Raw genomic sequence first — 21,092 nt, 5'->3', positions numbered from 1 at the left:
CTTGTGATTCCACTCCTCGGTATGTACCCAACAGAAACAAGGGCAAATATCCACCAAGACGTGGATACACAGACTAGCAGCCCTATTCACAATAGCCCAAAAGTGGAAACTACTCAAATGTTTATCAAGAGACAAAGCAGAAGAAAAAAAAAAAGACAAATGGACCGTGGTATATTCACACAGTGGAATGCTAGGAGAGTAAGTCACCTTCAACTATGAGCTACAAGGTGGATTAATTTAGATGTTGAATAAAATTGTGCAAAGATATTCTGTAGGACTCCAATTATACAAACTTTGAAAACAGGCAAAACTTGTTAAGTCAAAATAGTAATTAACCTAGGAGAGCAGTAATGATTAGAAGGGGTTGGAAGGAGTTTTCGGGATGCAGATGACACTCCTTTTCTTGATTTGGATGCTGGTTGCCTAAATGTTCACTTCGTGAAACTTTGAGCTAACCTTTATGTACACTGTTTCATGTTAAATGTCAATAAAACTAAGAAATTAGGAAACATAAGAATTCTGCCAAAGTTATCATCCTTTCTTTAACCTTCTAATCGTTCCTGCCCCACTTATATACAATTAATTGCTATGCATTTACCCAGGACACATTCCTTTCTATATATCCCAGCTGTGCTTTGTATTTTCTCCCGCTGAAGAAAAATGTGATCAATTTTTTTAAGTTCTTATACTGACAAAGATGAATCTGAAAGTTTAAAAGTTCTTCAGACCTGTGTAAACATTTTATCAAAACCCTTTATATTTCTTCATAACAGTAGTTAATTAGAACCAGAAACACTTCTGTTTTAACAGAGCCCAGATGTGTAACATTCAAAAGCCTACCACAAATTAGCCTGCAGCAAAACCATGGTTTAATTTACCCTAAAACTACCAATGAATATTCAGCTATCTTGCTAAAATCAAATTTAAAGTCAGCTTTGCCAGGCCATTATTCTTTTTTTTAATTTTTTTTTAAAGATTTTATTTATTTATTTGACAGAGAGAGAGCGAGCGAGAGCAGGAACACAAGCAGGGGGAGTGGGAGAGGGAGAAGCAGGCTCCCCGCCGAGCAAGGAGCCCAATGTGGGATTCGATCCCAGGACCCTGGGATCATGACCTGAGCGGAAAGCAGACGCTTAACGACTGAGCCACCCAGGCGCCATTATTCTATAGATTGTCCAGTAAGTCTGAACACAAATCTTAGTTTTATATATTGAAAGTGCCCTTAACCATATCCTGTATTAGCCTAGAAATACTCTAAAGATACTGGGAATACAGCAGTGAAGAGACAAGGTCTACTCTCAATTTACATTCTGATATTTAAAACATGATAACTACAAAATATATTCCTGAATCAGTTTGGTTCCTCATGAGTTCAAAGAATTCATAATAAAAGGTTTTTATGTGTAGTAGAAAGCACCAGCATACTAGTAATAAAATACAGTAATAACCACATTATCCCAGTAATAGTAACAGAATTGTGGTAAAAAGGCCTACTTACTGTATAATTAGAAGAATAACCTGATGGGTAGAATTCAGGAGCATTCGCAGACAGCTTAGACATTAATACAGGAGCTACAACCACCTGGGGTTTAGCCATTGCTGACTCCAAGTTCTGCTGTGGGATATTATCCTGTGAACTAGGTGGAGCTCTCAGGGGCCTCGTTTGTTCTGAGAAAGGAAAAATGAGGTGTTAGTCGCATTCCTTCCTTTGGACAGCAACTTACGATCTCCTGAAAAACCAAATGAGAAGGGCAGGTTTTTAAGAGTTAAACGAGAACGGTCACGAATTTTAAGGTTAACGCCAGAATATATACAGAGCCTGCAAAAAGGAACAATGGACTTGCTTTAGCTCATTTACGGCCATACCTGCCTCCTAAATGAATGTTTGAGGGCTTTCTTTCCCTTTTTTCTTAAGGAGTCGGTTAAAAAGAGGTGGTTGCTCGCCTGAGGTCTCCCTTTCCAGGGCTGGGAGGGGGAGGCGATTTTTACTTCCTCCCCGGACGGCCGAACTCGGAGACCGCGCACTGGGCCCCTCCCCCAGCCGGGGCGCACAAAAGGATTCCTGCAGCCACCTTCCAAACCCGTTCCGGGCCCGTCCCCACCCCGTTAACAACCGGGCCCCTCGGGGAATGCTTTCGGGGAACGGGGGGGGGCGGGGAACAGCGCGCCGACCTCGGCGCGCGCGGAGGGCCGTGGGGAAGCGTTGGCCCAGGAGGACGGGGTCCCCTAGAGCGGCTCCGTACCTGGGAGCGCCCCGGGCCGGGGAGGCCTCTGGGGGCCGGCGGGGACCTCGCACTGGGCCCCTGGCGGCGGGGCCGTCCTGGGCTGGCGCAGCGGCGGCGGCTGCAGGAAGCCCGGGGCTTTGGGCTGCGGCGGCGGCTGGTGCCGCGGCCGCTCAGCAGGCCCCGCTCCGTTCGGGAAACCGCCGCCCTCAGGCCCGCCCCCTCCGCGGCCCAGGCCCCGGCTCCGGCCCCGACCAGCACCTGGGGCCCGATCGAAACCGTCCGACATGCTCCTCCTCCTCCTCCGCCGCCGGGGGCCGCTGCCGCTGCGCTCGGGAGAGGACGCGGGGGGAGGCGCCGCGGGCCGGCTCTCGCCGCCGCGCTCACTCGGCCCTCATGGAGGAGGAGGGCGGCGGGCCCCTGCTCGGCTCCTCGACGCTTCGGGCGGAGCGGATGGCAGTCGGAGCACCCGCCGAACCCGCCGCTCCAGAGCGCCCGCCCCCCGCGGCTGCCCTCCGCTTTTCGATTCTCCCCAAAACCCGGCTCCCCCGCCTTCGGCACGGCGGGGGCGAAGGCGGGTCACAGCGGCCCCCCGCGGCCCGGAGGCCCCGGGCGCGCCCGCCGCGTCTGCTCCTGTTCGCGACCAGCTGGGAGCCGCGGCCCACCAGGCCGCCCGGGAAGCGGCGTCCCGGCCGCCAGACAGCCCGGCTTGCCGCGGGGGCCGGCGCGGGGGGGAGCATCTCCTTCCCCACGGCCGGGCCGAGGGCAGAGAGGGGCGCTTACCCCAGGCGGGCCCGACCCACGCCGTGGTTCTCAGGAGAGAAGTGCGAGACTGACGGTTGATGCCAGGAAAATAAAAATACGGGGGGAGGGGGCGTGGAGGCAGCGCCAGGGTTCGCGGACGCGCACCTCCGTGGGCGCGCAGGTGTGTTCAATGACCCGGCGCCGGCCGGCCAGAGGACTGGCGGGAGGACTGGTCCGGAAGGAGGGCTCCGGGAGAAGCTCTGCCACCGGCCTCGTCGGCCGCGGCAAAGGGAGGGAGGAACACAGTCCAAATGCAGCCCCCCTCCCCGCCCCTTGCAATTCACAGCAGGTATTTATCCCACCTACTGTGCCCAGGCTTCAGTTTTCTCCCTTTTCTCTTCCTGTCCAGTTCTGAAAACGCACTTTCAATGAAATTCCCCTTTTTCGTCAACTACTAGCTCTGTCCAATAAAAATATAGTGCGAGCACAAATGCAAGCTACTTATGTAATTACAAATTTTCTAGAAGCTACGTTAACGAGTAAAGAAACAGGTGAAATTATTTTTAATGATCTATTTTACTTACCCCAATTCATCCAAAATGGTTGCATTTCAACATATAACTAATACAAAAATATTAATGAGATGTTTTTACTTTTTTGGTACTAATCAAAATCCACTGTGTATTTTACACCTTCAGCATGTCTCCGTTGGAATTAGGCACATTTCAAGTGCTCAGTAGGCACGTGTGGCTAAGTGGCTACCGCACTGCACAACAAAGTTCTAGACGTTATCTGTGTGTAAATTATTGTTTTTGTCAGGACTGACAGTGATGAAGCCAAATGAAGGATGAATATAAGTAGTGAGAAGGAGAAAAAAAATCAACTTCTTTCCGGTTGTATTAAAACATCCTCACAAACTTCGATTGTGACCCTTTATATTAAGACGGGCTTAATGTTTTCCAATCTTGTCATCTTGAGAATCATTTCAATTAGGAACAAAACTCTTCTTAACCATTTTCTCTTCGTGCTAATAAAAAATCATTAACATCTTTACCTAAATGAGTGAGAAGAATGGCCTTAATGAGGGCAATCATAAATAAATGATTCATGCTGTTGATTGTTGACAAAAATAATGAAGTCAGGGAAGGAAGCCAACAAAAAGTACCGTTCCTTCGTGTAGAGAAAGAATGTATGAAGCCGGAGGTTGGTTTAGATCCGGGTCTTGATCCTTAATGCCTTTGTGATCCTGGGTAAGCTAAGGATTTAGTTTCTCTGAGCCTCATTTTCCTCATCTTTAAAACAGTAAGTATGTTGTAGCACTCAGCATATATTACAAAGACAAGATTACAGTAAAAATTAGATAAGGTGATATTCATCACATTAAAATCCGTTCTTTTATATAGTGGTCAGTCACTTCTTACCGGGACTTTTCAATAGGAAAGTAAAACGGTATACTCAGACACAGTGAGAGTGAGTTATCCTGATGTTCCACTGAAGTAGGAGCCCTAATCCTGTCCCAGGCTTTTGTTTGCATTCATCACCCTTTTGTTCTCCTTAGAACTTTGATGATGACTAGCACTTTTTTTTTTACACCTGAGACATTCTTATTTGAGAATAAGGTTACTCCACATCCGCATCTGTGGTGATATCAGGGCATCTTTATAGCCACCTTTTGTTAGATAAAGTGGTTAATTGAGATGCTATCCTTTGCCTTCTCCCAATTTACTGTTATGTAACTTTAACCCTATTCTTATGAGATGGAAAAGGTAGCCTTAGAACATGGATGGATTTAGCTTCATTATAATAACACTAGGTAATACTTAGTACGTGCTAGCCACTGTTTCAAGAGTTTTACTTTATCCTTTTATTTAATCCTCACATCCTGTGAGATAAGCATTCCAATTGTCCCCACTGGACACCAAAGGGTGCCAAGATATATCCATCTCGGGACTGTCATAGGGCCAAGTGGAGGTGGTAGGTATTGCAAAATGCCAAGAGGCCAGGGCACCTGTCTGGCTTAGTTGGTAGAGCATGCAACTCTTTTTTTTTTTTTTTAAGAGTGGGAAAGGCAGAGAGAGGAGGGGGAGAGGGAAAGAGAGAATCTTAAGCAGGCTTGAGACACCCAGGTGCCTCAAAGAGCTTGCAACTCTTGATCTTGGGGTTGTGAATTGGAGCCCCACATTGGGGGAAAAGATTCCTTTAAAAAATGCCAGGAGGTCACACAAACATAAGTACTATAAAGGACTCTCTGGAGAGAATCATCAAAAAAGCTCCTTCTCTACGTTTATGCTTTCTTATTGATTTATGAGGGTAGGGCTAAATTTGGAGAGTTGGAAAATATGTTATAATATGGGAAAAGGGAAATTAAAAAAAATATGGGAAAAGGATCCGCTGTAAACCATGGAAAGGAAAGGATTTGTTTCCTTAAACCAGGTTTAAGGGGTGCCTGGGTGGCACAGTCATTAAGCGTCTGCCTTTGGCTCAGGTCATGATTCCAGGGTCCTGGGATCGAGCCCCACATCAGGCTCCTTGCTCCTCGGGAAGCCTGCTTCTCCCTCTCCCACTCCCCCTGCTTGTGTTCCCCCTCTCACTGTGTCTCTCTCTGTCAAATAAATAAATAAAATCTTAAAAAAAAAAAAAAACCTGGGTTTGAAAGATGTTTTCCAGGAAGACTTACCCAAGCTATCTAGTCCCTTATGATAGTTGTACCTTGGAAAAACTGTCTTGGCACTTAGCATGCTAGATTAATATTTGGTCTATTCTCTATCCTCTTCATTAAACTACTTCTGAAGTCAGAGGACACCTTTTTTTTTTTTAAGTAACCTGCACACCCATTGTGGGTCTTGAACTCACAACCCCAAAATCAAGAGTCACATGCTTTACTGACTGAGCCAGCCAGGCACCCCAACCTGAGGACACCTTTTCATCTCTACAACATTAGATCTTAGCCAAGTACTTGGTATACAATAGGCTTTTAATGCTGATAGGAATCACCTGCAATGCTGCTTTTTCCTTAGGTCACTAGTATAGCGATGTTAAAAAAAAGACTGGTTTTCTTTTATAGTTTTTGGAAGATTTAAATTTAAAAATGAATATTAAAAAAAGAAGAGGGCACCTGGGTGGCTCAGTTGGTTAAGCAACTGCCTTCGGCTCAGGTCATGATCCTGGAGTCCGGGGATCGAGTCCCGCATCAGGCTCCCTGCTCAGCAAGGAACCTGCTTCTCCCTCCAGCCCTCCCCCCTCTCATGTGCTCTCTCTCTCTCTCTCTCTCTCTCTCTCATTCTCACTCTCTCAAAATAAATAAATCTTTTTAAAAAAAGAAGAAGAAAAAAATTTAAAAAAGGAGATTGGTTTTCATAAATCTAGCAGAACTTAATGGCTTCAAGATCATCATTGGACTGTATGGGAGTAGACGGTGCAGCTTTCAAGTCCAGCTAAGAGGAGAATGTTTTCATAAATATGGGGGAGAAAATATTTGCAAGCCATATACTGACAAAAGACTTATATTTAGGGGCGCCTGGGTGGCTCAGTTGGTTGAGCGTCTGCCTTCAGCTCAGGTCATGATCTCAGGGTCCTGGGATTGAACCTCAGCAGGGAGTCGTCCTCTCCCTCTGCCCCTCCTCCCCAACCCCCAGTGATGCTCTCTCTCTCAAATAAATAAATAAGATCTTAAAAAAAAAAGACTTGTATCTAGAATATATGAAGTACTCTCAGAACCCAACTGTGAAAGAATAACCCAGTTAAGAAATGGGCAAAATACATGAATAGACATTTCACTGATGAGAATGTAAGTGAAATGGCATTTAAGCCCATAGGGGAAAATGTTCAACATCATTAGCTATCAGGTAAATGAAAATTAAAACACCAATGAGATTTCACTACCTACTTATCACAATGGTTAAAGTAGAATATAGTGACAACACCAAATGCTTCCAAGAATGTAGAGAAACCAGAAACTGAGTCACTCATACATTGCTGGTGGGAATGTAAAATTGGTATAATCATTCTAGAAACTAATTCCTGGCAGTTTCCTTAAAAATTTTACGTATGGGCGCCTGGGTGGCTCAGATGGTTAAGAGTCTGCCTTCGGCTCAGGTCATGATCCCGGGGTCCTGGGATCGAGCCCCGCATTGGACTCCCTGCTCCTTGGGGGCCTGCTTCTCCCTCTGCTTCTCTCTCTCTCTCTCTCTCTCTCTCTCTCTCCCCCCTCTCTCTCTCTCCTCCTCTGTCTCTCATGAATAAATAAATAAAATCTTTTAAAAAATTTACATATAACTACTATACAACCCAGAAATTGCACTCCTGGATATTTGTGATGGTTAACTTTATGTGTCAGTTTGGTCCATTGGATGCCCAGATATCTGGTTAAACATTTTTTTTCGGGGCATGTCTATAAGGGTGTTCCTGAAAGAGATTAGCATTCAAACCAGTAGACTGAGTAAACCAGATGGCTCTCCCCAAAGTGTCATCTTATCCATTGAGGGCCTAAAGAAAGCAAAAAAGTGAAGGAAGGGAGAATTCCCTCTCCCTGTCTGATTGCTTGGGCTAGGACACTGGTCTTTTCACTTTGGACTGAGACTTAACACCACTGGTGCTCTGGTTTTCAGGACTTCAGATATGGACTGGAACTATACCACTAGCTTTCCTGGGTCCCCAGCTTGCAAACAGCAAATCGTGAGTTGTTTCAGCCCTCATAATCATGTGAGACAAATCTGAGGATTGGTTTTGAGTATTACAATGTCATGGAATTTGCCTGCTGGTTGGTTTCTTTTCTATTTCCTTTTTGGAACGGGAATGTCTGTCTTATGCCTATCCCACCATTGTATTTTGGAAGCACATAACTGGTTTCATAGCTTCACAGCTGGAGAGGAATTTTGCCTCAGGATGAATGGTACCTTGAATCTCAATCATTCTGATTTAATGATATTTATTTATTTATTTATTTATTTATTTATTTATTTATTTATCCCGTGTGAGGACACAGCAAAGAGATGGTCATTTGCAAACCAGGAAGGGGGCTCTCACCAAAACCTGACCATGTTGGCACCTGATCTTGGACTTCCCAGCCTCCAAAACTGTGAAAAATAAATTTGTTCTTTAATCCACACAGTCTGTGGTATTTTGTTAAAGCAGCTCAAACTAAGCATTTTTCCCAAAGAAATGAAGATTTATGTTCACACAAAACCACGTCCCCAAATTTTAATCACAGTTTCATTCATACTATTCTCAAACTGGAAACAACCTACATGTTCTTTAATGGATGAATGGTTAAACTGTGGTGCATAGAATACTACTCAGCAAGAAGGACAACTTCTGAGACACACAACTTTGACAGCTCTCACAGGAATTATACTGAGTGGGGGGGAAAAGTCAATCTCAAACAGTTATCGTGTGATTAATTTATATAGCCTTGAAATGACAAAATTGTAAAGATGGAAAATAGCTTAGTGGTTGCCAGGGATTAAGGAGGGGCTGGGGGTTGGAGGGAAGGAGTGTGGTTACTGAAAGTTTCGATACTATGAGGAATCTTTGTAATGGAACCATTTTGCTCTTGACTGTGGTGGTACTCACGTGAATCTACATATTGATAAAACGGCATAGAACTAAATACATGTACATGTGTGTATACACACACAAATGGGTGCATGTAAAACTAAGATAGGCATATTGTCAATTTCCTGGATGTGATATTGTATTATAGTTATGTATAGTTATGTAAGATACTACCATCGGGGGAAACTGGGTGAAGAGTAAATAAGATCTCTCCATAGTCTGTCTGTCTGTCTTTCTTTCTTTTTTCTTTCTTTCTGTCTTTCTTTCTTTCTTTCTTTCTTTCTTTCTTTTTTTTTAAGATTTGAGAGAGAGAGAGCAAGTACAAGTGGGAGGGGAAAAGGGAGAGGGTGAGAGACTTGTAAGCAGATTCTGTATGGAACCCAGTGTGAGGCTCCATCTCAGACCCTGAGATCATGACCTGAGCTGAAACCAAGAGTGAGATGCTTAACCGACTATGCCAGCTGTGTGGCCCTCTCCATATTATTTCCTATAACTGCTTGTGAATCTAAATTATCTCTAAATAAAAAGTTTTAAAAACTGAACACATATAAATAAACCTTGTTGCATCTTATTCCATCACTCCCTATGCTTTTCCTAGCTAATTCAGTTCACTCGTCCCCGCCCAAGTTATCATGGCAACATATATATCATAAATTAGTGGGGACATCATTAAGAGAGAGAAGAATTAGCTGACATGTTTGTTCTCTTGGGTCTCATATGTATAAATTATCTTCCATTCCTAATGTCTTGGGCCTGCTATGAAATATAGTCCCAGCCAGTCAGCACTTGACTCCCATCTGGATCAAGGCACCAATCCATCTTTGAGTCTGAGATAGCCAGGAATGCTACTTGGGATCTCCCCAACATCTGCTATGCTTACTTGTTTAATGTTGATCTCTTAGCTGGACTATAATTCCATGAGGACAGGAATTCATTCGTTCACTTACTCATTCATTCAGTAAAAAAAAAATTTTTTTTTAAATAGGTTCCATGTCCAGTGTGGAGCCCAACACAGGGCTTGATCTCATGACCCTGAGATCAAGACCTGAGCTGATATCAAGACTCAGATGCTTAACTGACTGAGCCACCCAGGTACCCTTCATTTAGTAAATATTTATCACATGTCTGCTCTGTACCTGACACTGTTTTAGTGCTGAGGATAAGGAAGGGTGTGAAATTAGTAGCTGTGAGGTGTCTGAGACTAGAAGCAGGAAGACCTGTGATGGTTGTAGTAGAAATTCCAGAGGGAAATGATGATGGTGATTAAGGTAGTGGTAGTGGGGTTAGAGAGAAAGGCCAAATTCAAGAAATGTTTCTGAAGAAGTTGACAGATGTATGAAAGTCTTATTAATAAGCCAGGAAAATGATGACTCCCAGGATTCTGGCTTTGATCCTTCAGTCTCCAAAAGCGGGCATACCAGAGGGGGGCAGGTTCAGTGAAAGAGGGGGCCTCTCACTAGCTCCATTTTAGACATTTCATTTGGCATACAAGTGGAATTGTTTAGAGATAGGTAAATTATGGAGTTAGAGGTCAAAGGAATGTTGCCTAGCATTAGATATTTAAGAGCTGAAGCCACAGGAGAAATGAACTAACTTAGGGAAAGTGGATAGAGGCAGAAGAGGAAAGAGAAACATACATTTAACGGCTGGGTTGAGGAAGAGAGATCTGTGTCCTCTGTTTATGTAGGACTAAAACTGAGAGAAGCCAGTGGAGAACAGAATGTAAAAAAGGTAAGGCCAGGGGCGCCTGGGTGGCTGTCAGTTAAGTGTCTGCCTTGGGCTCAGGTCTTGATCTCCGGGCCCTGGGATCCAGTCCCATGTCAGGCTTCCTGCTCAGCGGGGAGTCGCCTTCTCTCTCGCTCCCCTGCCGTTCCCCACTGCTTGTTCTCTCTCTCTCTCTCTCAAATAAATAAACAAAATCTTAAAAAAAAGAGAAAGGTCAAGGGTGTTGTACGGTACAGAGAGGCCAGATAAAATTAGGATTATGAAGAATCTGTAAAAGTGCACCTTCTCTGAGCTTGAGCACTCTATTCACCTTGGCAGGCACTCACTGCCTGAGGCTGCTAACCAGCTGAACAGCAACTGCCTCTGGGAACCAAGTCCACTTTTGCCAAGTGATCTTCCAATTACCTATCTAAATTTGCTTTTTGAGAAGAACGGGAACAACAATAATAGCTAATATTTAGCACTTACTGTGTTCTAAGTAAACAGTTTACATGAGTTATCTCATTTTAATTTCCTCATTTCATCTTCCAAACAATGGTATGAGGTAGGTACTATTACTTCCTCGTGTTATGAAAACACTGAGACTGAGAGAGCCCAATTAACTTGCCTAAGATCACATAAGTAGTGAGCAACCCAGTTCGGTTAAGCCCAGAGTCCACAAGCTGAAACCATACTACACTTTATCTCCAGAATAAGTGCGTCACAGAGATGCAAACATTCTATTGTATTTGAGTTCTATTTCTCACTGTAAATAAACAGGCATTCCCAGGAAATTTGCAAATGGAATAATATAGATTTGCAAGTGATTTGGGTACAAGTAGCTGTCAGTATTAGGAAGTATTCACAGCTCTAAACCTGACAGTAAAATAAATGAGGGAGATACGGGAAGTTTGTAAGGCAAGTGTATTAGAGATGTTTTGTCGCCATTATAGTTTCTTTTTATTTTAAAGATGGGAGAAAGATGCATTTGTTAGCTAAAGACAATGAGGGGAGAAAGGAAAACATCAAGGAAAAAGGGGGAAACTGAGGGAATAATGGACCAGAGGAGGAGGCAGGTCACAAATTCAGAGTATAGGTGGCAGAAATGACTTTGGATGGGGGAAAGCTTTTTCGCTAAGAAATGGAAGCAGAGGCAGAGAAATTGCAGGAGAGGGAGGATGCTGGAAACTTAAGATGATTTGCATGTTCTCAGTAAAAAGGGAGGAGATGTCTTTACTGTGAGGGTGGGAGACATAAAAAGAAGGAGTCTGAGGAAAGTGGCAATGGTTGCAAATGCTGCTCTGGGAGAGGAAGCTACTTCGGAAGGCGGCCAGTTCACAGGAGAACTGCTGGGGGCTGCAAAAAGTCCAGCTGAAGTTGGAGACCAGGGATTTACAGGGGCAACGCTCTGAACAATTTTGTGATTTTTCTCTAGCAACTCTTGACAACCTGATGTAGGAATGAACTTTCATTAATGCAGTTAAGGCAGGAGAGTAAAGTCAGAAGGGGCTGAGGGGCTGCTCATGGCTTAAGCCAGAGGATTGAAAATGAAAGATAAATGATAGATTGGAAGGAAAAGGGAAATCAAGAGTCAGAAAGAAGGGAGTTGGAAAGAAAGAAAGTGGTGGTCCGAGCATGAGATCTGGGTTGAAAATTTTAGAGGAAGTTCTTGGTGAATAATTACAACGGGCAACATTCTACTAATTGCACAATTCAACTAATTGAACTGAAGTGCTTGCTGGCTAGCAACAAGGTAATGTAATAGCTAGAAATGCTATTTTCGGGGTCCAAATATGGCATTTGAAAGACAATTGGGAACATCAATGTTTAATGTATAAATATCAAGTAAGAGGTCTTTTGCTACTGATGTGTTCTATTTCCCCATCTCTCTCTGGCACAGTCTATGTACTGCTCTTTTTGTTGGCACAAGGCCAAAACCCAGTACAGTTGATCTTTGAACAACATGGGTTTGAACTATACTTATATGCAGATATGGTACTGTAAATGTATTTTCCTTATGATTTTCTTAACATTTTCTTTTCTCTAGGTTACTTTATTATAAGAATACAGTATACAACACATAATATACAAAGCGTATGTTAATTGTTTATGTTATTGGTACGGCTTCTGGTCAACAGTTGGCTCTTAGTTAAGTTTTGGAGGAGTCAAAAGTTATATGCAGGGCGCCTGGGTGGCTCAGTTGGTTAATCGACTGCCTTCAGCTCAGGTCATGATCCTGGAGTCCCGGGATCGAGTCCTGCATCGGGCTCCCTGCTCGGCGGGGAGTCTGCTTCTCCCTCTGACCCTCCCCCCTCTCATGTGCTCTTTCTCTCTCACTGTCTCTCAAATAAATAAATAAAATCTTAAAAAAAAAAAAAGTTATATGCAGATTTTCAATTAAGGGGGGTGGGAGAGGGTCAATGCTCCTAACCCCTACATTTTTCAAGGGTCAACTGACTCTTCTTTCTGTTTTAACTCTTATAGGGCACTCACAATGTTTTTCTAACTCTTAGCAAATATGTGTTGACTGCCTAATGTAGCCAGGCAGCTTCATGACCCCGAGGTCAAGAGTTGTAACCTCCTGGGTGCCTGGGTGGCTCAGTCAGCAAGCATCTGCCTCTGTCTCAGGTCATGATCTGGGGGTCCTGGGATTGAGTTCCATGTCCAGGCTCCGTGCTCTGTGGGGAATCTGCTTCTCCCTCCCCAACCCCCCACTCCCATTCGCGCTTTCCCCAGCCTCACGTCTGAAACTTAAAAAAAAAAAAAAAAGAGTTGCCTCCTCCTCCAACTGAGCCAGCCAGTCACCCCTGCCCATTTTCTATTTGGATTTTTTTTTTCTGTTGTAAGATGAGTATTTATTTTCCATTTGGATTTTTAAAAAACTGTTGAGTTTTGGGGCACCTGGGTGGCTCAGTCGTTAAGCGGCTGCCATTGGCTCAGGTCATGATCCTGGGGGGTCCTGGGATGGAGCCACATCATCGGGCTCCTGGCTCGGCGGGAAGCCTGCTTCTCCCTCTCCCACTCCCCCTGCTTGTGTTCCCTCTCTCTCTGTGTCTCTCTGTCAAATGAATAAATAAAATCTTAAAAAAAAACTGTTGAATTTTGAGAGTTCTTTATATATTCTACATATACACCCTTTGTAGATAAGTGTTTTGCAAATATTTTCTCCCATTCTTTTCTTTTTTTTAAGATTTTATTTATTCGTTTGACAGAGAGCGGGAGAGAGTGAGAGAGATAACAGGCAGGGGTAGTGGCAGAGGGAGAAGGGGAAGCAGGCTCCCTACTGAGCAGGGAGCCCTATGCAGGGCTTGATCCCAAGACCCCTGGCTGAGCCATAGGCAGACGCTTAACCCACTGAGCCACCCAGGCACCCCTATCTTCTCCCATTCTGTAGCTTGTTTTTTAATTCTCTTAACCTGAACCTGATCTTTTGCAGGTTTTCTCATTTTGATGAGATTCAATTTATCAGTTTTTCCTTTTATAAATCATGCTATTGGTGTCAAGCCATGCCCGAGACCCTGAAGATTTTTCTCTTATTTCTTTTAAAAGGTTTTGTGGTTTTGTAACCAAACCAACATGAGTTTGTTCCTTGGTGAGTCAGAAATTGCACCAGGTTGAGTTGTGGCACAAAGAAAACTTTCATTTGTAGCAAATGAGATCATAGGGAATGGCTTCCAAAGCTGTGACTCCCTCAGAGGGTGAATGGGTTCCTTTGGGTTAGGGTTAGGATGAATATTTAGATAGAGAAGCCTTGTCATCCTGCAGAGAGGAGGGCATAAGGTCATGCCTGCGCCTTCAGGAAACATGCCTATACACACATTGTATGTTATGTAAATGAGGCTGAGGCTCCTCCTGGGGCAGAGATTGTAGTAGTATAATTAGGTGAAGGTAACTGTAGGTCATTCCCTAGGTCAAACCATGGCCCATCTGCACAGGTGTGAGCCAGGTTTAGCTCAGACAGTCTTGGTGGTCTGGGCAGCGGGGAGATTATGTCAGTGCAGTTGCCATCACCAGTTGCGGGGAGCGAGGGGGGTGGTTTCAGGTTTCATGTGCCTGAGTCTAGAGGAAATCCCGAAAGAAGAGCTTAGGGGAAAATGTAAGACCAAAGTTAGTAGGTACAAACAGGTGGGCAGTAAAGACCGGGTCTTGGGGTCTAGCTGGTGACAGTTTTATTTACATTAAAGTCTGTATTCCATTCCGATTTAATTATCGTATAAACTGTGAGACTTAGGTTTAGGTGGAGTGTTTGTTGCCTATGGATGTTCAGTTTCTTCAACACCATTTCTTGAAAAGGCAAATGTTCCTCCATTGAATTGCTCTTGCATCTTTGTCAGAATTAAATTGGACACTTCTGAAACTCTATAATGGGCCAGACCCTGGGCTATCTTCTTTACAGTAGTTTTCTCTCCTCTTTACAACAACCTGCAAAATCATTATTTAGCATCTGTTCTGTGCCAAACACTGTGCTAGTCTGGAGAAGTGAGAGAAGAACAAGCCTGCCTAGAATGCTTTACAGAGGAAGAGACAAGCATGAGCATGTCTGCAAAGAATAGGGAGAACAGGGAGAGCTTTCTAGACTGAAGAAAAAGCATGTCAAACAGCTAGGGGGTATAGAACAGCTTTGTACATTTAGGAAGCAGTAAGTATATTATAGCTTGAAGGAGAGGAACAGGAGAGAATTTTCTCGTGCTGAGTTTAGAATACCTGTGGATATCTCATTGGAAATAACCAGTAGGCAATTGGCTACATGGGTCTGGAGCTCAAGAGAGAGATTTGGGCTGGACACTAAGCTTTGGAGGTTGTCATAGTACAGTTGACATTGGACTGCCAGGGGAAAAAAGTACTAGAGTTAAAAGGAAAGAGGGCCAAGGGAACATTTGAAACATTTGCACATTTAAGTGGCAAAAGAACTGAGAATGAATGGTTAACGAAGTAGGACATTCTACTAGACTGGTATGTCCACAAGCAGCAAAGGTGACAAATTCTGGTTTTTGCTTTTCTGTTATGGGTAACATCTAGCATAAAAAAAGATCTACAAAGAGATTATGTTTCACAAGACTGCTTAAAAAAACTGTTTATTTGAGCTAGAGTTTTCATCAAAATGCAATATCTATAAAGTTAAATATAAACATGTTAACTGCTATTATGGAGTTTTATAATCAAGTAGCTAGAGAGTGGTAGCTATATAATATATAGTTATATATGTTTAAAAACTGAGGGAAAAATGCAATTAGGTCAAGTCTTTATTAAGAAAGCAAAACGAGGGGTGCCTGGCTGGCTCCGTCTGAGGACCATAAGACTCTTGATCTTGGGGTTGTGGGTTGGAACTCAACGTTGGGTGTAGAGATTACTACAAAGAAAGAAAGAAAGAAAGAAAGAAAGAAAGAAAGAAAGAAAGAAAGAAACTTTGAAAAAAAGCAAAACATTAGGAGTTTCTTTTAATTATTAATACAAAATGACTTCCACCTGAATTTCCCCAAAATAATTTGGATTTCCACTTTAAATTCAAGAACTGATAAATCCACCTATGTTTTATTTTATTTTATTTTTAAAGATTTTATTTATTTACTTGAGAGAGAGAATGAGAGAGAGAGAGCACACATGAGAGGGGGGAGGGTCAGAGGGAGAAACAGACTCCCTGCTGAGCAGGGAGCCTGATGCAGGACTTGATTCTGGGACTCCAGGATCATGACCTGAGGATGGCAGTCGCTTAACCAACTGAGCCACCCAGGCGCCCTCCACGTATGTTTAAAAAACAACAACAAAAAACTACTCCTCTTTATATTGTAGTACCCTTACTAACACAGAATGCCCCTGCAGTGGGTGGAAGAGTGTCCCCCTCCCAAATTCATCACCACCCTTACTTGGAATTACAGTCTTTGCAGTTGTAATTAGTTAAGGATCTTGAGATGAAATCATCTTGGATTTTAGGGTGGACCTTAATTCCTCTAACTGGTGTCTTTATATGAGAAAGGACATGGAGATTTGGGCACAGAGAGATACACATAGAGGGTGGCAGTGTGGTGAGGAGGCAGAGATTGGGAGTCTTGTGTCTGTAAGTCAAGGAACACCAAAGGATTGCTGACAACCAGAAGCTTTCTCCAGAAGGTAGGAGAGAGGCGTGGGGCAATTTCTTTCTCAGAACATCCGAGGAATCAACTCAGCTGACACGTTGATATCAGACTTCTGGCCTCCAGAACTCTGAATGAATGCATTTCTGCTGTTTTAAGCCACCCAGTTTGTAGCAATTTGTTACCCCTATCTCTCACCATCTTCCTGGGCCCCCAAGGGTATCAGTAGATAAATACTTTTTTATGTTCTAAAAGAAAAAAAAAACAGATTTTTTTTTTTATCATTGGCACTTACTGTATGGGGAGAACAATATCCACAAAGGTTTGCTGAGTTAGTTCTAAACAATTCTTTTTTTTTTTTTTAGATTTTATTTATTTATTTATATTTGAGAGAGAGAGGGAGAACGAATGGGGGAGGGGCAGAGGCAGAGGGAGAAGCAGAATCCCCACTGAGCAGAGAGCCCTACATGGGGTTTGATTCCAGGACCCCAGGGATTACGACCTGAGCCAAAGGCAGACACTTAACCGACTGAGCCACCGAGGTGCCCTGCAAACTGGTTTTATTTAAACAAACTGCCAGTTATTTAGCTCTGTGCTGGCTATTTAATGTCAGTTTTCCTCGATCCTCTTCCAATTAATGTTGAACAGTGTAAGTTCATTTAGTTAGTTAATATTTGTTTCCTAAAATCAACACAGTCTTGATTGGTCTGCTGGGAAAAAAGGGCTGAGATTGGGGTTAGTGATGATTGCCTTAAAACCAGTCAAGTGTCTGCCTGCATTATTCAAAATCCCTGGAGTCTAAGGAGTCTAAGAATACTTTCTCATTGGAGTTGTTCACTTTGCTAATATTTACTTGTAAAAGGGAGCCTTGAAACCATAAACTACTGATAACTGTTTAACATAATAATCATAAATGAAAACACATTTAATTGACCCATCTCTGGCCTAGTTTTAACTGGAGGCAGGGTTTTGGTAATGTGTTCTCTTTAGGATTCAGGTGGTTTTTATTTTATTTTAAGATTTTATTTATTGGGCGCCTGGGTGGCTCAGTTGGTTAAGCAACTGCCTTCAGCTCAGGTCATGATCCTGGAGTCGCGGGATCGAGTCCCACATCAGGCTCCCTGCTCTGCGGGGAGTCTGCTTCTCCCTCTGACCCTCTTCCCTCTCGTGCTCTCTATCTCTCATTCTCTCTCTCTAAAATAAATAATAAAATAAAATCTTAAAAAAAAAAGATTTTATTTATTTATTTGACAGAGAGAGGGAGAGCACAAGCGGGGGGGAGAAGCAGGCAGAGGGGGAGGGAGAAGCAGGCTCCCCGCTGAGCAGGGAGCCTAATGTGGGGCTCCATTCCAGGACTCTGGGATCATGACCTGAGCCGAAGGCACATGCTTAACCAACTGAGCCACACAGGTGCCCCTAGGATTCAGTTTTTGATCACATATCTTCTCAGGCTCAGTCTACATTTTGATTTTTGGCTATTGGGCACCTCTCTGGGTTGAGGCTCCAAGCAGACCCTAATGGTGTGTTACACTCCTCTGAAGATTTTACCTTTTTTGCTTCTAATAGATTAGACTCTGAATAGTAAACACTATCTTTAAGCATTTGTGGGTACAAAGTCTCCTAAATTTCAGAGGGTTTAAATTTGGATGTGTTTAAAATTGGATCTATCCAGGGGTGCCTGACTGGCTCAGTCAGTAGAGTATGGGACTCTTGATCTCGGGGTTAGGTTTGAGCCCCATGTTGGGTGTAGAGATTACTTAAAAATAAAATCTTAAAAAAAATAAAATTGGATTGTCCAAATTTAAATTATGTATTAAATATTTATTAAAGTTTTTATTTAACTTTAATTAATTATTAAAGTATCCAAATCATAGACCAATCTAATGAAAATTTACATATATGTGAAAGGTATCTTTCTTTTTTTTGAAGATTTTTTTATTTGAGAGAGAGAGAGAGAGAGAGAGAGAGAGAGAGAGAGAGAGAATGGGTGGGGGAGGGGCAGCTGGGGAGGGAGAGAAGCAGACTCCCTCTGAGCAGGGAGCCCAACATGGAGCTCAATCCCAAGACTCTGAGATCATGATCTGAGCCAAAATCAAGAGTCGGCCACTTAACTGACTGAACCACCTGGGCGTCTGAGAGGAGAGGTATTTTTCTAAATGGGGGTTGGGGGTGGAGAAAGCCAAGGAAGAAGAAGCAGATATCAAAGTGGACAAAGCCCTCACAAAACCTAAGGGGGAAAATAAAATTTTTGCAAAAATTTTATACAAGGTATTTTCTAAGATTCAGAAGCAACTAATTTACAAACTTTTGGAACTTAATCCAGTTTTCTGTGGGGACTCCTATGAATATTTTGTAATTACTATGTAGGAGATTAGGGCCTAAAACAGAACCTTCCAAATGACAAATGTTTTCATCTGGAGCAATGGCACCAAGTTATGTTCGACAAATGAGAAGAATGAATTTTAAAAATTATCATATACTTACTATTTAACGGTAAAAGTGAAAAATGGTATGTTATCTTTGGATTTGTTCTGATGTGAAATAAGAAGGTGAAATTAAATAACCCATTGAGCATTCATTTAAGCCAGGGTTTCTCAGTCTTAGCACTGTTAATGTTTGGGACCAGATAATTCTTTGTTGTAGGGAGCTGTCCTGTGTAATGTTGAGTGGTTAGCAGCATCCCTGGTCTCTACCCATTAGATGATTTCTCTTTGTAGTGTGACGACAAAATGTCTCCAGACACGGTGGGACAAAATTGTCCCCAGCTAGGAACCACAGGTTTTTAAGTCTTGAAAGAGAAAAGCAGCAAACCCTTGCCCCCAGTGTTTTAAAACAAGTATTTGTTTTCCCCAGTTTTACTGAGATATAATTAACATGTAGCGCTGTATACGTTTGAGGTGTACAGCATAATGATTTGACTTACATATATCATGAAAGGGGCTTAGTCTTAATCCTTATGAATTACTTCTGCCTCATTGAAACTGCCATATCTTGAACCTTTCTCTATGGTTACATTTATCACGGTTCATTATATTTTTTATTATTTTTTAAAATTTATTTATTTGAGAGAGAGAGCATGGAGGGGAGGGGCAGGAGGAGAGGTAGAGAGAAACCCAAGCCAACTCCGCACTGAGCATGGAGTGTCACTCAGGGCTTGATATCATGACTCTGAGATCATGACCTGATCGGAAATCAAGAGTCAGAGACTTAACCGACTGAGCCACTCAGGCACCCAAATATTTTATTTTTTTTAAATTTATTGAGAGAGAGAGAGAGAGCACGCGCGCGCATATGAGTGGGGGAGGGGCAGAGGAAGAAAGAGAATCTCAAGCAGACTCCCTGCTGGGCCCGGAGCAGATGCCAGGCTCATTTTCAAGACCCATGAGATCATGACTTGAGCCCAAATCAAGAGTCCTATGCTTAACTGACTGAGCCACCCAGGTGCTGTCCCCCCCACCCCCATTATATTTTCTAAAATAGGGACTTTGTGTCCTTTCCTGTCGGTGAACTCTTTCAGGAGAAGGGCAGTATTTTCCCTTGACATCCTGTGGATGTCAGTGGAAATCCATTATTAGTTGGATGACCTTTTATGCTGGTTAAACACAAGAGATGGATGTTCTTTTTTTTTTTTTTTTTCATTTATTTGTCAGAGAGAGGGAGAAAGGGAGCAAGCACAAGCAGGGGGAGCTGCAGGCAGAGGGAGAAGCAGGCTCCCCGCTGGGATGATCGTGACCTAGAGCTGAAGGCAGATGTTTAACCCACTGAGCCATCCGGGAATTCCAGCACAAGAGCTGTTCTTAAAGGAAGGGTTTCTCTGAAGTTTCTTTTTAAGGAATATCTGTTTTGCCTATCTTAAATATTTCACTTAAAGTTAAAAGCAGTGATCATGCTGACACTTCATGATGATTGAGCTTTGGGTAAGTGAAGCATTTTATATTCTACATTTGATTCTTTCCACTTTTAATCAGAAGACACCTGCAGACTGACAGACGTATGTGCAAAGGACAAGCAGGTCCTTATGTTTTGGGGTCCTTTAATAGTTTTGCAGCCATCAACCCAGGCCTTGTCAGGCCACTTCATGTCCACCAAGGGCGCTCTCTAGCGCTGGATATTAAATACCACCAACAGCACGCGGCTTTCTCTGGGCCAGCCGTGGGAAGACCAATACGTAGATGTGTGTTAATTTTCGGGCCTTGGCATCATTTCCGAGGAATTTAACTCCACCTCCTCTGGCAGAATGGAAAAACAGTGCCCTCATTCCCGCCCTTCACCACCCCTCGCCCTCCTCCCACCTTCCTTTTGGTCCTCTTCTGTTACAGAAGTTCTGATTTTTCCTAGAGATCTAGAGGAAAGGTACCAAAAGTGGAGTTATATCATCCTTGTATTTGCTCTGGTGGGACACTGGAGAGGAAATCACACTTTGTAACTGGTTCTCCAGCTCCAATTGTAGCCCCGAAAACTTCAGCGCCGGCGCAGGGCTCCAGGTTTGATTGACAAGGACGCGCGGAGGGAAAGCGCGGAGGCGGGGCAGGGGGCCGCGGGTCGAGCCCGAGACAAAGAGGTTTTGGCTGCCACTGAGGAGTGAAGGGCCCCTTGGGGTAACTAGCCTTTGCGCTCTTAGGGGGCGTTTGGTGAGGTCGTGGTTCTTGTCCGGAGAGAACACGGCAGACGCCGGGGCCGAGCGTGCTGAAGGGCCGGGTGGGGAGGGGGCGCGGGGCGGGGGAGTGTGTGTGTGTGTGTGTGTGTGTGTGTGTCGCCGTCACGTGTGCTGGGTGTGTGTGTGTGTGTGTGTGTGTGT

The 21,092-nt window shown here is 43.6% G+C and overlaps 2 protein-coding genes across 7 annotated transcripts in view; one reads left to right on the top strand and one right to left on the bottom strand.

The window, feature by feature from the left end:
* Nucleotides 1-3,163, bottom strand: part of PAIP1 (poly(A) binding protein interacting protein 1) — a 30,046-nt gene extending 26,883 nt beyond the window's left edge. Inside the window, exons 1-2 of one of the 4 annotated variants that reach the window (XM_025867319.2) lie at nucleotides 3,006-3,163; nucleotides 1,499-1,668 (exon numbers count right to left, since the gene is read on the bottom strand). In XM_025867319.2, coding sequence (XP_025723104.1) covers nucleotides 1,499-1,597 — 99 coding nt within the window. In that variant the 5' untranslated portion in view covers nucleotides 1,598-1,668; nucleotides 3,006-3,163. Of the gene's footprint in view, nucleotides 1-1,498; nucleotides 1,669-1,866; nucleotides 2,019-2,243; nucleotides 2,778-3,005 lie in introns of those variants that run through there. The other 3 variants (XM_025867316.2, XM_025867317.2, XM_025867318.2) reach the window with 3 other exon arrangements.
* Nucleotides 3,164-20,507: 17,344 nt separating this feature from the next.
* NNT (nicotinamide nucleotide transhydrogenase) overlaps nucleotides 20,508-21,092 on the top strand; it is a 91,322-nt gene continuing 90,737 nt past the window's right edge. The window contains exon 1 of one of the 3 annotated variants that reach the window (XM_025867310.2): nucleotides 20,508-20,647. The gene's annotated coding sequence lies outside the window, so the exon portion shown is untranslated. The other 2 variants (XM_073890928.1, XM_073890929.1) reach the window with 2 other exon arrangements.

The sequence above is a fragment of the Callorhinus ursinus genome, unplaced genomic scaffold (genome assembly GCF_003265705.2).
Source record: "Callorhinus ursinus isolate GAN/ISIS: 27379988/994484 unplaced genomic scaffold, GSC_fseal_2.0 scaffold3, whole genome shotgun sequence".
Classification (NCBI taxonomy): Eukaryota; Metazoa; Chordata; class Mammalia; order Carnivora; family Otariidae; genus Callorhinus; species Callorhinus ursinus.
Note: the sequence above shows the minus strand (reverse complement) of the source record. Positions and strands in the feature narration are given on the sequence as shown.